This window comes from Octopus sinensis, linkage group LG11, assembly GCF_006345805.1.
Source record: "Octopus sinensis linkage group LG11, ASM634580v1, whole genome shotgun sequence".
Lineage (NCBI taxonomy): Eukaryota > Metazoa > Mollusca > Cephalopoda > Octopoda > Octopodidae > Octopus > Octopus sinensis.
This window is the reverse complement of record NC_043007.1, coordinates 28,472,535-28,489,001: the sequence shown is the minus strand read 5'-3', so window position 1 is coordinate 28,489,001 and position 16,467 is coordinate 28,472,535. Positions and strand designations below refer to the sequence as shown.

The 16,467-nt window shown below is 36.8% G+C and overlaps 1 protein-coding gene across 3 annotated transcripts in view; it reads right to left on the bottom strand.

The window, feature by feature from the left end:
* Positions 1-16,467, bottom strand: part of LOC115217086 (protein transport protein Sec23A) — a 60,700-nt gene that overhangs the window by 11,951 nt on the left and 32,282 nt on the right. Inside the window, exons 14-21 of one of the 3 annotated variants that reach the window (XR_005001194.1) lie at positions 15,995-16,148; positions 15,448-15,599; positions 11,684-11,771; positions 8,819-8,905; positions 6,572-6,727; positions 5,333-5,398; positions 3,142-3,159; positions 1,149-1,321 (exon numbers count right to left, since the gene is read on the bottom strand). Coding sequence is in view for 2 of the 3 variants with exons in the window: in XM_036507266.1 (XP_036363159.1) it covers positions 1,232-1,321; positions 3,142-3,159; positions 5,333-5,398; positions 6,572-6,727; positions 8,819-8,905; positions 11,684-11,771; positions 15,448-15,599; positions 15,995-16,148 (811 nt within the window). In the remaining variant the exon portion in view is untranslated. Of the gene's footprint in view, positions 1-813; positions 1,322-3,141; positions 3,160-5,332; positions 5,399-6,571; positions 6,728-8,818; positions 8,906-11,683; positions 11,772-15,447; positions 15,600-15,994; positions 16,149-16,467 lie in introns of those variants that run through there. The other 2 variants (XM_036507266.1, XM_029786678.2) reach the window with 2 other exon arrangements.

Below are 16,467 nucleotides of genomic sequence, written 5' to 3'. Positions count from 1 at the left end.
GCAACAGAATTCTGATTGGCAAATGACTAAGAGGCATCATAATATTGGGTCATCCCATAAATAATGCAAGTTTTTTTAATTGCATAAACTAAAAGTCAGAGAGGGATGCGATAAACTACCTGCATCAACCTGCTATAAAAGCAGGTAGTAATTTTACCTTGTCCTTATTCTTAGTGCAAGTTTTGAAGAGTGCAGTTTGATTTTTTAACAGTTATTTTTTTTCAAAGCTGTAATAGAAGTGACAAAAGAGTATATTCGACATATTTTGCTTTGTGAGTTCAACAAAGTGAGAGGAATATTAATGCAGAACCCCACCAACATCTAGGTTTAAAATTAAAACCTACCCTCAAAATTTCATGTTAACAGTTTTCAAAAATCAATGAATTTTGTAAAATAATTTTATCATTATTGTTTTCAAACTTAATTCAAATAAAGACAGAAATATGGTAACAAAATGGTTAATGGCCATCGAACACAAGTCACATGATAGCCAATGTTATTATAGAGAATGGAATTGGCCAAAGTGTGGTTATAGTAGCAGATACTTGCTAGGGAGACTGCAGAATGGGGTCAAATCCAAGACTGAATTAATGGAATTCATGGAGAAAGTTGCGAAAACAAACATTAGACTGTAAGTGACTGGTGTTTTATTAATTCTTCTTTTGATCTGACTGAGCACAATGTGTGTTTGTGTGTGTGTGTGTGTTACATGTTTTAAAAGAGGCACACAAAGAAAGGAATCTTTATTTTAGAGGTGAGTTCATGCCTTGTGTGCAATGTATTTAAGAGAGAAAAGAAAAATCAAGCACCAGGATCATTAAACAGGTTATTTTTGCAATGTTAAAATTCTCGGAACCTTCAAAATAGCAGAATAAGTGGTAACATTTCTGAGGCAAAAACAATGTAGCCATATGTCAGTTCACGCATACACACAATTTCTTTCATACATACATGTGTGTGTGTATGTGTATATACACACAGAGAAAAGAATCTTTCTTTCTTTTTTAGTTTGACATCAAACCAATTGATGGTTCTCATTATTGTTACCATTATTGTCATCATCATTAACCATTTTGGCAGCTAAGGTCATTTTTATCAAATATATTTGGAATAGTTTTAAAAGTTTCAGTAACAAATGGTGGTGTCACACCACACTGTTTCCAAAAACAAGGATTTGTTTAAATCAGATAAGATTCTAATAACAATATATGGGGCTAATAACTTATTGTAATCAGGAGGAACTGGAGACGGCCAATTTTTTCAAATGTTCCATGAAGACTTGAAGACTAACATCATCAGTTAACACCGGAGCACCACTATCCTGTAAAAGACAAAGAAGAATTTAGAAATTTCAGAAATTTACAAACACACACACACATATATATATATCTACATATAAAAGATTCAGCTGCTGATTTCAGTGTATGAGGGTCTGACATTTTTTTTTTGTGTTCGTTTTGATAATGATGTCCGTTATGAGACTTTAATTCAGCCAACAATTTACAGACAAGTCCATAGTTTGGACATGAAAATGCAGCTGGCATGTTTGTTCATTTACACACACACACACAGGTGTGGCTATGTAGTTAAGAGGTTTGCTTCTCAGTTATGTGGTTTTGAGTTCTGTCCCACTGCTTGGCACCTTGGGCAAGTGTTTTTTATAATAGCCCTAGACCAATGAAAGATTTGTGAGTGAATTTGCCAGACAGAAACTGGCCATCATATATATATATATATATATATATATATTATATGCGTGTATGTGTTTGTGTCACTTTGTCTTAATGTCATGCAATACTTGTAAACAAGTGTCATCATAATCATCATACAAATGGCATCATTTGTTTCTGATCTTCTATGAAAATATGTCTATCTTGCTTGCAAACAAGGGCATCTGACTAGAAAATCTGTCTCAACGAATTCTGTGTGACCCATGCAAGTATGGCTAGAAATAGTAGTGAAGGTAGTTTGAGGTAAACAAGGAGAAAGGGGTTGATGGTTAAATGGAGTGGAGATAGTTGATTGGAAGAGTTGGAGTTTGGAGTTCAATAGGAATTGGTTTAGTGGGAATGGAGTGATGGCTGGCAGTAGAGAAATACGATGATGTGTTCTACTTTCATCATCAGAATAATAAAAGAGGACATGTTGTGGAGGAAATATGTGATGGAGAGATAAGCTAGTGGGGTGGGGTAATGTGCAGAGTAGCAGATATAGGCTTGACAGGGATGTATTGGTTGAGAGATCCAGATGTGTGCATACATAATCACATACATAAGATGCCTCCATCACTAGCACTATTTTTAACATCAGTTTTTCAATGCTTGCACAGGTAGGTGGCCCTACTCAAGCACTGCATGTCATCCTCTCCAACATCCTGAGATCAATCCTCTTCAGGCATATGTATAATATGTGTGATTTATGTCTATACACCCTCAGATGCTTTTTATGTCTGAGGTACACTAGCACCATAATGTGTGTGTGTGTATATTTATATATATATATATATATTATATATATATATATATTTATATTGTCCTGGAGTAATAGCAGTAGTAATACTTAAAATTCTTTTTATCACAAGTAACACACATTTAATTATCTTTTCATTATAAATCCTGGAAAAAAATAAAATTTGCAAACTAAACAAAGTGTAAATGGACGGACATCTTGCTTAGCTACAACATACCTTGTTTAACTAATGAGATAAACAGAATGAAACAAAGATGTACAGAAGATGGTCCCATGGGAGAATCATAGATTTTCTTTCCTTTTTATTGTCTGATTAGATAAATTTACATTTAACATTTACAAATGTCTCAATATGTAACAAAAACTAAATTTTATTATTAGTTAATTGCTGTCATTGTCTTCTGTACCAATTCTTTCTATAAAAATATGTATTTAACCTACACCAAACCAGCACCACCACCAGTTAAATTAGGTGAAATAATTGGTCAGTAATTATAAGAAACATGCTCCAATCACCAATTAAAATTAAAACTTCATTTATTTTTACAACAAAATAAGATAAAAATGTTTTTTAAATCACCAAAGAAAACTAAAATAAAAAAAATCCCTTCACCTAAAGAAAAAAAACCCAAACAATAAGAATATAATAAAATATAAAAACTATACAGATACCTCGCTGAATATTTGGGTCTGAATTTAGTTTAAGATTTGAAAGAAAATGACAGAAATTTATTTCACAGAAGAAAAAAGGAATTGATTTTTGGAAACCAGATTTTAAAGAATTTGGTTTGGAATTAAGAGGGAAAAAAAATGACAAAACAAAACAAATAAAACACAAGAAACAAAGAAATATTGCTGGTTGACAACCACAAATTGTTAAATGGACTGGACACCAGTATATGACTAGTATTTCTCTATTCAGGAAGAATGTAAAACTAAGTTAATAATGTTTAATGGGATTTAAACTGAAAAACTGTTGTTAAATATTTGGTTAGATGTCAACATTTCTGACAGAGAACCTATCTGTAGTGAATAAGCTGGCTTGAAATCACAGCCAAATCTCTCTTTACAAAATACTCGATGACATAAACTTGGTTACATTATGTCTAGAATAAAGATGGGATGCTTATCACCGGAATGCCTTTGGCTTAGGTCAGCTTCATCAAGACTGATTTCAAACTAAGCAACAATAAATCAACCCCAGTATATAACTGCTATTTTATTGTCTTCGGAAGGATGAAAATCAAAGCTGACCCTAATGAGATTTGAATTGAAAATGGGTCATAACTCCATAAAGCAAGGTATTTAGTCCACCACATTACCAACTGTGTCATTTAACCATCACAATAATTTATGCTGGAACAAGTCTAAAACAATTTAGATATACTAGCTAACCATTACCTCAGATTGCTCCCATCTTAATTTAATAGAGAGCAGCTCCTTCTGGAATTGGATGCTGGAATCCTCATCTCCTCTTCCATCTATCAACACTCCCCACATTTTGAAGTAACTCTAATTGTTGTCAATAAAGATTGATTTCCAACAAGTTTACATCTGTTCTTTCAGCCAGACAACAATGTCTGTCATTATTAGGATATCTTCATAGTTTTTCCGATCAGTTTCACAAGTAGCTATCATCACACAAACATTATCAGTTGATACAAATACCATTGGTAGACATGAACATTATCAGTAAGCCCAAACTTTAGAAAACAGGGAATATATAACTAATAGTTGTCATCAATTGGTGGTGGGGCTTTCATGGAGTAAAGAAAATGAAATAAGAAATTCTTCGTCATCAATATAATGTTCGTTACAAGGTTGACTAGGTGTGCAAGCACTAACCTGTTGCATGTTACCACAATCTCAACAATGTTACCTCAACAATTATTGCTCTTCTAAATTGTGCATCATTTCTGAAAACTTTTCTCTCACCACCTTTCCATCTCACACTCTAAAACTTTCTACCTAATGAACATGTATCTGCATCGTAATTCAACCTACTAGAAATAGGAGCCAAATTTCCCTCAAATCATATTTAGCAGTCTTAAAAAAAGAATACATAATATAGTCCTATGAACATTATACTCTCTTTACTCTTTTACATGTTTCAGTCATTTGACTGCGGCCATGCTGGAGCATCGCCTTTAGTCGAGCAAATCGACCCCGGGACTTATTCTTTGTAAGCCCAGTACTTATTCTATCGGTCTCTTTTGCCGAACCACTAAGTGACGGGGACGTAAACACACCAGCATCGGTTGTCAAGCAATGCTAGGGGTACAAACACAGACACACAAACACATACATACATATATATGACAGGCTTCTTTCAGTTTCCGTCTACCAAATCCACTCACAAGACATTGGTCGGCTCGGGGCTATAGCAGAAGACACTTGCCCAAGATGCCACGCAGTGGGACTGAACCCGGAACCATGTGGTTGGTTAGCAAGCTACTTACCACACAGCCACTCCTGCGCTTATTATGTTGAAAAAATAAAAGTCACTGGTGATTCACAACTGGAACAGCTCTGATGATAAGTCTACTGGATCAGGGCTAATCTAGCAAATGGAATTATTTGGCCAGTTTTCCCTATAGAACTTTTCCCCTACTGACATTAACCCACATTCATTGCATGACCCCATTTTCAACTCCATTTCTTCCCCAGACTGAATAACTGTTGTAAAACAGACAAATATTCCAAATAATCGTTCTGACCTACCCACAATTACCTGGTTACCTGTTCAGACATCATCTTTGGCTGTCATTATTCTTCCTCTCACTTGCAACTAGACTCACATTAATGAAATAAAAATTAAATAAAATGAATACAACATTAAATAAACAAGAATGTTTTTACTTACTTGTCCCCAGGCATAGAGATTGTTGTGTGTCTGTGAAGGGTTTACTTTGGATAAGAGGAAACGAGCCTACAATAAAAACAATCAAGAGATCTGCTAATTAATGACATAATATATAGCAACACTAATTAGGATTGCAAATTACTTCATTATTTGTTTTCTTCCTCCAATATTATGCTTGCAGCAAAAGAGTAAAGTATGTTTGCCATTTATGATGGAGAGTCATCTTAAAAGGTCATCCTAATAGGGGACACACCATGACACTCACCACTATCATAATATCTATTTTGAATAATTTCTTACATCAAATAAAAACCATTCAGAATTTTAAAAGAGCAAATGAGAAATGTTCACAACTTTTAACTGCCATTAACAACAATTAATTGTCATCACCTTTAATTATTAGGGACGTTACAGAAATGGTTTTAAGGTGACATCAATGATAGGGATCATCTGATCTGGCATTGGTTGACTGCCTCCTCAACGACCCATAAAAGTGATGAAATACAAACATGAGGTGCTAAACTGTCTTGTCTGTACCCATCGTCATTACTCATTACTGAAGATTGGAGACCAGATTAGGAAAAAACACAATCACACACATACAACAACAACAACAACATAGGCTGAAGTTTATTTATTTGGGGGGAAATAATTAGATTAACCCCACTAATACATGACTTTTATACAGACCCCCAGAAAGACAACATCTAGGTAAGATCTGAAGCCAGAAAGTAAAGCAAAACCTAAATGCCACAAGACATTTTTGTTTGATGCTCTACCATTTGTTCATTGACTAAGCCAGTGCTTTTCAACCTTTTTGCTGGAGCGGAACCCCAAGGAAACATTCCACTGGCTCGAGGAACCCCTGTGCAATAATTTAATAGTCTTATGCACACATATCTGCACAGGAGAATTAAAAATTACTGCCGATTTTAGCAGTTTTGTAGCTTCTTGCGGAACCCCTGGACTGTACTGGCGGAACCCTAAGGTTCCACGGAACCCTGGTTGAAAACCATTGGACTAAGCTCTCAATAATAATAATAATAATATTCATCTAGTGAACACCTTTATTGTTTAATGAAGAGTTGTGTGTAAAAGAATAATTATTTCTTTACCTCACAAAATACTAACATATTTGAAGGGGGATATTTCCAAGTCTTTCTCAGTGACTGAGGTTGGGATCAAGGACAGTATCCACCTTCAGTGAATCAACCTTCAATGAATAAAACCAAAACTTACCTGAGAACCACCAGCCTCTGTGTCTATGTACCTGGGCATAGGGAATCTGGTCTGCAGAATTTCCTGTGCATCATCGACAGGAGCTTGTAACAGCTGCTTGAAATTTTCATATTCGGGCTGACTTTGATAGCCTTGCTTACGCCAAAGAGCAATTGTCTACAAGTAAACAAAGATAATAGTGATCAAGAGGTATAACAGGTGTAAAGTAGAAGAGCTCTGTACCCCTATTACTGGTATAGATTACAAAGTATTCACAATTGTTGCATTCCTTTTGTAAAGTCCTGCCTCTGAGATCAGCTTTCATCACTTCTTCCCATGTCTTCCTTGATTTTCCTCTTCTACAAATTCCTTCCATTTGGATCAGGTGATACTTCTTTACAGGCATATCACATAAGACACTACCAGCTCAGTCATTCTCTCTCTTGTACACGATGTTTCATTATTCTTAGCCTCAGCCTGTCTCAGATAATCTGTCATTCATTCACACCAACATTACATAACCAGCAGAGCAGGCTGCTCGCATTTCTTTCCAGCTTTGCACATTCTCTTTATTTGATGCTCAGATTTTACTACCAAGCAATATCACACTTCATCATCATCATCATCATCGTTTAGCGTCGATGATGATGATGATGAAGTGTGATATTGCTTGGTAGTAAAATCTGAGCATCAAATATAAGAATATTTTCATTATTAACCACTAAGAGTTGACAAAATCACTGGGGACAGTACAAGACAACAATGTAGAATTACATGAAATAGCATATAAAAAAAAGGTGGGGACTAAAAAATAAAGAAACAATTCAAACTAGAAATAACTTCCAAAAAGGAAACACTTCCAAAGGGTAATTTATAGAAACCCCACAAAACCACAGTCACCCTGACCACAAAGACAATTGCTTTTTCCCATTTACTTTCCACCAATCCACAGGCACATGCTCAGAGAAGGACCATTCACTCAGGCCATGTTCACCACTCTCATCTATCTTTTAGCAGTACTTCCCTCTCCATCCTCATTTTCTGTTTCAAGTTAAACTTGAAAAACTTGGTGCAGGTTTGGCTAAAGAACTTGTCCATCTTCAGCCCTTTCAATCTCATTCACCACACAACCATTTTTGCCAAAGCCATCAGACAGATAAACACCACCTGTCCTTATTTGTGAAAGCAAGGTGACAGGATTAGCTTACAATGGACTCAGCTGACAGCCAGATCCATCATACACATGGCAGCTGGTGTTTGACAAAACTCCACAAAGCAATAACGCTTGGGCACTGAATAAGTGCCCAAACATTACAGCTTCTTCATTTTGGCCTGGTTGATGGTTCCACCAGTAATGCACCCCACCCCCCACCAAGTAGCACTGCCAAGCCAGAGACTTTTGAAGATTATCCATGGGCTCCAACACACAATTCCTCTGCAAAAGACCAGGTAGTTGATTGCCCACAACTAATCCCCTACAGGACACCACTGAGGAACTTCCACTGACCACACTGACCTGACTGGTAGAGTGGTATGAGCAGTTGAAGATATTGCAAATGCTGAACACACTGTCTTGGTCTTTGTGTGACCCAGGACTACAGCTCTGTCAAAGAGAGGTGCTGTGGAAAAAGCCATCAAACAAATGACCGTCACACAAGTCCAGTAATTTTGAGGGGAGAGGGTTAGCTGATGCCATTGCAGACTGATGCACTATTTTATGGACCCTGAGATGAGGACAGACAAAGTTGACCTTGGCAGGATTTGAACTCAGAAGGAAAAATACAAAGCAATTTTCCCATCTTGCAATATTAAATTGTTTCTAGTAAAGGCACAAGGCCTGAAATTTGGCAGGAGGAGCATGATCCCAGGATTTAACTGGTCCTTTATCAGTTCAGAAAGGATGGAAGGAAAAGGTTACTTCAGTGAAATTTGAACTCAGAATGTAAAGAGCTGCAAAAAATATTATCCAATGGTCTAGTGATTCAGCCAACTTGCTGCCTTTAATTGCTTTTAATGTAGGCACAGGACCAGCATATCTGAGGATTGGTGATTGATACATTGACCCTAGTACTTTATTGACCCTGGAAAATGAAAGGTAAGGTTGGTCTCAACAAGATCTGAACTCAGAATGTAAAGATCCAGAACAAAGGGCACACAGCAATTTTTCCAACACCCAAACATTCCTGTCAATTGTGTCTGCTTTCAATAACATCAAATGTTGTGAATGAATATTAAAAGATAAAAACAGAAAAGAACATGAAAACTAACCTCTCCGTGATAAATAACAATATGGAAAAAAGTGTCCATCAGCAGAATTCTGTCCGCCATAATACTGCTTGTGTCCAGTAAAACAGGCTGAAAATATTAGAAGGAATGATGGAAGGCAATGTTTCTGGTTAAAACAATTTTGATATTCCTCAGTTAAAATATAAAGACAATACAGATTCCCTCAAGACGACTTATAAATGATTTACTTAAACTGGATCTCCTCACAGTCTATTTCATTTCTCTCCACTATACACACACACACACAACACTGCTCCATTCTTGGTTTTCCTAATTCATCTGCTAATACCTGTTTATGGTTTTCTTTTAATGCTGCTTGGTCTTGTATTTTCATATCAGAATATGAAGAGGACATTGTATGTGAGGTGTTGACTATCCCAACTCATTAAAGAAAATATCCTTCTTATAATAATAATTTGCCATATGTATGGAACAGGGTCTAACAGTTTTAGTAGGCAAGCCAGGCACACAAATTTTCAGCTAAGTTTATCTTCTGAATCTCTGTTGTTATTAATCTTTGATCTCACTGCTCAATTGCTTTACTTTTCTTTCAGTCTCCTCAGCTTCCATTGATGACCACAATGTTTTTATCATTATTAATAGTAAATAATCACACATTTTTGTAATATTAAAAATCTTTCGTGTTAACTCTCTGTTAGTGTTTCCAAGAAACATTTCACTCCTCCAAAGCTCACAAACTTGGAGCTGCTACAATCAATGTAGGCACAATAAAAGGTAGGTTTGTTGAGATTGTTGAAATGTTAGAGTGGAGGATTGAAGAGGTGTGCTGTGAGATCTTTGCCATCATCATCATAAATAATTGTAAGCTAATTGAATTATAATTCTCTCTATAACAAAAAAAAGTCAAATATAAAAACAAACTTTAAACTGAAGATCACTGAATGTGTTTCATTAGAGTTTTATTTTTACAAAGAAAAAGTTACTTTTAACTATGTAGCCTTTATCAGAGAGTCTGATGTTGGTTACATAACTTCGTCATTAAAGTACAAAACCTTAAGTTTTAATCAAATCATTCTTACCAATAATTTTTACTCTACTAAATGTATAGTGTCACACGTCAGTAAAGGTTTGGCTATTTTCTACAAGCCAATCAATACTACCAAATAATATCTGTATTTGTGTGCACAACAATCTGTGTATCATACTTAAAGCAAATACATAATTGAAAGATCATTGAAAACCTAACTAACTTCGATATTTATCTCTTATAGACAATCATTATTATCATTTAATATCCACTTTCCATGCTGGCATGGGCTGGACAGTTTGACTGAGGACTGGCAAGCCAGAAGGCTGCACCCGGCTCCAATCTGATCTGGCAAAGTTTCTACCTCAGGATGAATATGGCAGTTGATTAGGCTTTCAATGATGTATCTACTTCAAGTGTCATACACAGATTGCTACATTGAACAAATATTGCTTCTGCAGTGCATAATGAATGTATAACACACACACACACAGCAAGTGGTTTCACATGTAATAATATCTAGAGAAGTTCCAGGTATGAAAGCAAGGTTTAGAATTGAAGGGCCTTAGAGTTAAGCTAGCAAAAACCAAAGTCTTAGTAAGTAGGAAGGCAGGAAAATCACAAGTCCCTTCAAGTAGATAGCCCTGCTCGATCTGTAGAAAAGGTGTAGGTAGTAACTCTGTAAGATGCACCCAGTATAAGCTTTGGACACATAAAAGGTGCAGCAATATCAGAGGTAGGTTAATGGAAAATAGAATTTGTATGTGGAAGATGCACAGGTACAATAAATGCTGAAACTGCACAGATAATAGTCTCCATCAACTGCCAGGTGAGATAAGCTGGAGGTAGTAGATAGCTTCTGTTACCTAAGTGATCGAGTTAATCGTGGAGGTGGATGCTCTGAGAGCGTAGCTGTCAGAATAAGATTAAGATGGGCAAAGTTTAGAGAGTTTCTGCTTCTGCTGGCAAAAAAGGGCCTCTCTCTCTCTCAGAGTGAAAGGCAGATTGTATGATGCCTGTATGCAAACAGCTATGCTACATGGCAGTGAAACATGGGCTGTGACAGCTGAGGGCATGCGTAGGCTTGAAAGAAATGAAGCCAGTATGCTTTGCTGGATGTGCAATGTCAGTGTGCATGTACGACAGAGTGTGAGCATTTTGAGAGAAAAGGTAGACATAAAAGGCATCAGATGTGATGTGGAAGAGAGACAAATGCGCTGATATAGTCATGTGATGCGTAGGACGAGGACAGCTGTATAAAGAAGAGCCAATCCCTAACTGTGGAGGGAACCTGTAGTAGAAGTAGACCCAGGAAGACATGGGACAAGGTGGTGAAGCATGACCTTCGAACTTTGAGCCTCACAGAGGCAATGACAGGTGACTGAGACCTTTGGTCATGTGCTATGCTTGAGAGGACTGGTCAAGTGGAACCATAGCTATGGCTGATGCTGTTGCCATGTAACTGGCACCCATGCAGGTGGCACATAAAAAGCACCTTTCACGCATTGAGCTTCATGGAGGCATAGTGGATGAGCTCCTTTCGAACATTGGGCCTCACAGAAGCAATGACTCAGACCCTTGGTATTATGTTGCGCTTGAGAAGAACTATCAAGCCAAATAAAATCACAGTCATAGCAGATAGCAGTGTCATGCAAATGGCACCTGTACCAGAGACACGTAAAAGTACCTGTTACATTCTTGGAGTGGTTGGCGTTAGGAAGGGCATCCAGTTGTAGAAACCATGCCAAATCAGATTGGAGTCTGGTGCAGATGTTAAATGATGATGATGATAATAAAAGGCCACCATTGTGAATGAAGCATTAATATACAAAGTGAAGAGAATGACAATAGAGACTTACTTCTGGGGTTCCATTGAAGGAATACGCATAGAGAATTGGTTGAATCATGATTAGGGACTGAGTTAGGTCTTCTCGGTTGAGCATATGTCTAAGAAAAATATAGATACAGACATGTGAATAAGGTTGGAGATAAGGAAGAACTAGCGTATGTACATGTGTGTGTACATTTATGTATGTATGTAGTTAGGTTTCTTTTAAGTTTTATTCTTAGCAGAGTTCAAACCAATTACTAAAAAGATGGAAAGGCTCTTTTGTCTAAGTTAAGGCAGCTCTTGGGCTTTGTGATTTGGTTGCTGTGTGTATGAGCAGTTCATTAATGTGTGTGTGTTCAATATGTATGTGATTGTGTGCATGTGTTCATTCAGAAACCGCAAATGAAGAATACCTGAAATGATTTCCAAATTTTCACTGTTCCTCTAATTCTAACTGGAAAATGCAAATCAGTTTGCTTTGTTCTTTTTAGAAAACCTAAGTATTGCTAGGTTTTTATGCAGATCTGTTGTAATGTAACCCAGTGCACCTTATAAGAACAAACAAAATCTGTGGATAGAACGATTCTATGTTTCTTGTTAGTTTTCCATAAATCTTTTTTCTTTTTAGCCAATTTTTGATGAGACATTCACATTCGACTCCTGTCCAATACAATAATACCTGACCTGTTGTGCTTACACCAGGTTGCTGTTTTTAATGGAATGTTCCACCAGTATTTTTTAAGGTGTGGGCACTTTCTGGTTCAAGTGTGACTTTCTACATATAGAATTGTTGACATTTAGTAACAATGTCATGTCTCTAGAGAAACTAGTTTCTTGTAAGCATCTTTGGACAGCTGTTGATGATATGGGTTATATCTTCCACACTAGTATGGAACAATCAATATTTTCTGTCACAATATGGACATCTAGAAGCATCTTTATTTCTCTTGTTATTGGGAATTTAGCTGCTATTATCTAGTTTTGGTATGCAAAAACATTACCTTCTATGTGAAATGTGATGGACTTATCACAGGTCCAAGAGAAACCACTATTTCTGTCAATATTGCTAACACTCTCTCGCTTATAAGATATATACACATGCATAACTTTCTGCTGGTCTGATGAGTATTTCTCTACCAAGTTTCCATTAAAGTAGGTCAGTACAGCTGCCCTTGGTTTACAGGGAGCACCTGTATCTATTCAAGAGTTCTTTCCCTAATCTCATGTTGCTATTTTGACTGTTGACTATCATCATCGTTGTCATTGTTCAACGTCTGTCTTCCATGCTAGCATGGGTGGGGGTGATTTCACAAGAGCTGGCTTCTGGGACTGTTTTGGCAGGATTTTTACAGCTGGATGCCCTTCCTAACACCAACCACTCAGCAGAGTGGATGTAGTGCTTTTTACATGGCACAGGCACAAGTAAGGTAAGTTTAGACAAGGTTCTTACAGCTGGATGCCCTTCCAAACACCATTTTACAGTGTGGACTGGGTGCTTTTAAGTGGCACCTGCACTGGCAGGGTCACCAAGTTAATACAGAGCTAGTCAGTGTCACTACTGATGCAGAACTTAGCAGGCATTGCTAGTGTCTTCCTAACCTTGATGTTCAAGTTGCATAGTTCTTCAAGCATCCAATCTAATAATCCCTAACGTTGGAACTAGCAAGGCAACAGAATTGTGGGATCTGGTTTTATTGAATGCTGACAACTCTACCAATATATGCAATATTCTTACCAATTCCAAGATATTTGTAACATCACTGGTCATGGGGGGGGGGCAGGTCATTGATACCCATATTCCTTGCTGAGAGAACAATCTTTCTTCATTTAATTACCAAATATGATCACTTGCCCTGTCTAAACTCTACTCCTATGTCTTTTAGGAATGTTGAAACCACTTCTGTCTCTTGGTGTCATAAATATAACGAGTACAGCTTAAGGCTATGAAGTAAAAAAGGTGTGGGTGACAATTTTTTTTCATTAGCTATCATGTTGCCTTTGTATTTCCTTAAAAGGGCTACAAAGGGATCCCTGCTAGGATGAAAAGCATTACAGATAAGCTGTTACTCTAAAATATTCCTGTTGATAACCCAATTTTGTTAGAGACTACAGTGGAAGCTTCATTTTTAAATGATATAAGCTCTGTAGGCCATGTTGTTGCCAGCATCTTAATGGCACTGATTCTAGCAGTTGGAACCTTATCAAGAGGTAGTGACCATTATCCATTAGTAAGGAACTCAATTGCCTTCTAATAGTCTAGCCATATTATAACTCAGTAGATTTTGGTAGAGCTGATTGACTTGTTTAACTTTCTTAAAAGACAGTTTTGTTGAGGAGTTATTTGGCACAGCCCAAAACTCCTTTCTTCCTGTCTGATCATTAATCCCTACACTGTGCATTTCACTCAAGCAGCCACTATGTAATTTATCCCATTCAAGCACAATACGGGGCTGTAGTTTTGGGTCGCATACGTCTCCCGGTTTTTAGCCATTTGTGTTGTACTTCCAGGCAGTCTGGCACATCGGTTTCAGCGTTCATTGTTCTTTTGATATGGTTAATGAGAGCAGCTCTGTAGAATGTGAGCTTTCTGTGCCAATAACCAACTTTGCATTGAATAATTTCACATCAACTATCAGGAGAGTTATAAGGTTTTTAGAAGAGATGTTTGCAACGTTCTCACACTGTTGTTCATCTAAACACATGATATCATTGTTGTGTTGTTTAAATTTCAGATCTTTCCCCCAAAATGACTTTAGATCATTCTGGAGAAGCACCTTAACTGATTGCAAAGCCTGCCATTCAGTGATATATCGCATGTAGATTTATTTGACAGTCTCGTGTCCTACCAAAACTTTTCCCTTACTGCTTGCAGTCCATGTTTAAAAGTAATTAACTTGCCCATTAATGTCTCTTTTTGACAATTCCAATAGACCTTAGATAATCTATTGTGAAGTCACAGCTGCTGGTTTGTGAATTTATTATTTGTCTTGCTCTTAAAGATAATGTTTAATTGTCTAATAATTTTTCTGAGTCTGTTGATATTTGTCTGGAGAGAGGTAAATTGTTTTGGTTGATTCTTTCCATTCCAATCAACCTTTGTTAATCTCGTACGTTGGTGAAGAATAATTGCAGCACAATAAAAGAAGACATTTTCAATCCCTGATGACTGTTCCTTAGAATTTTGCTCCATCACACATCAGATCAGAAGGTTCTTCTTTCAGTTCATGTGGTAAGTTTGCTCTCATGAAGTTGTTTATTAATAAAGATGAAGTTTTGTTGGAATTTTGTCATAAATTCTGCTTTCATTTGTATATATTGTACACTTACTGCTTGTTCGAAATTGCTTATCACTCATTTGTGTTCTTTTCAGTTTTCTTGTTATTGTTCTGTGTTGTTTAAGGTCTTCTCAGGAGACAACTCATAGTTTGATTTTTACTTAATGTGCCATTTTGATGGTCTGTAGGCTTAAAAGGTTGTTTTTGTGGTCAAATGGTACTACAGTGAGTTGATGGAGTATCTTAGCTTCCAGTCATTTCTCATCCTGTCAATGGATCTTCCTTTTTGTACAATTTATAAATGGAAAGAAACATCCTTTTTTTGGTTTTTACCAAGTTTGTATCCATGGCAAAAGTTCTAGAGGACAGTATTCATTACAGAAAGATGAGTAGTCAGTTTATGCTGATGCAACTAACTTCAATGTGTGTATGTGTGTGTGTGTGTGTCTATGCATATATTTATGTATGAGTAAGAGAAGGAAAAGATGGAAGTTAAAAGGTGAAAGAAAGAGAGTACCTGTAGTATGTGGTCTCATCTGGACTGTTGTTAAATACTTGCAAGAATTGCGATCTTCGCAGGTGGAACATGAATTGAGGATAGAGCGAGAAGTTAGGAGTGAAACGGAAAGAATTTGGATCTTCCTTATGATAATCTCCAAATTTTTGACACTGAAAAATGACAGAAAAAACAAATTGAAGAACAGTAAAAAAAAGAACATTTACAAAATACAACGCTTGGCATGGACTGAAGCAGAAGTACGTTAATAATACATGCTATCATTATATTCATTAATACATCCGACATGTATATTGACAGGTTTAGGTTGACTTTTACTAACACAGAAAGAAATACTAACAACTCGCATACACACAAAACAGAAACACACACACACACACAAACACACACGGAGTCTATTTATTATGTGAGAAAATCTAAGTTTGCAGGAAGTGAGCTCACACTTCATTCCAGATATGTTTCTCTTCCATTTGTCGAACTCGTGCCTAAATGATTGACAAAATATAAGATTAGAAATTGAAGACAAAAAAAGAATATTTCTACAGACCAATCTAATTAACATTCGATCGAGCCATCTAAGCACGTCAGGTCCATCATCAGTCTCAGCTCTGAAGATAGCAACTCTAGCCATTAAGACAGCCGCAGCTTCTTGGTCAAAGCCAGCAGAGATGTGTTGTATATTGGTGGTGGCATCAGCCCAGCTAATGAAGAGAATAAAATATCTGTTAGTCCAGTTGGTATATAACATAAATTAATTTAGTTTAGGAGAGAGAAAGAGAGGGGAAGAGTGTGTGTGTGTGTGTGTGTATGTGTAGCTAGGTTATACATTTAGTGACCTAGAAATCTCTATAATCATTGCTGGTATACACAGGCCATAATCATCATCATTTGATGTCCCTTTTCCCATACTGGTATGGGTTAAATAGTTCATATGGACAGATGAACCAGAAGGCTGCATCAAGCTCCAATATCTGCATTGGCATGGTCTCTACAGCCAGATGGCATGTCTAATGCCAACAG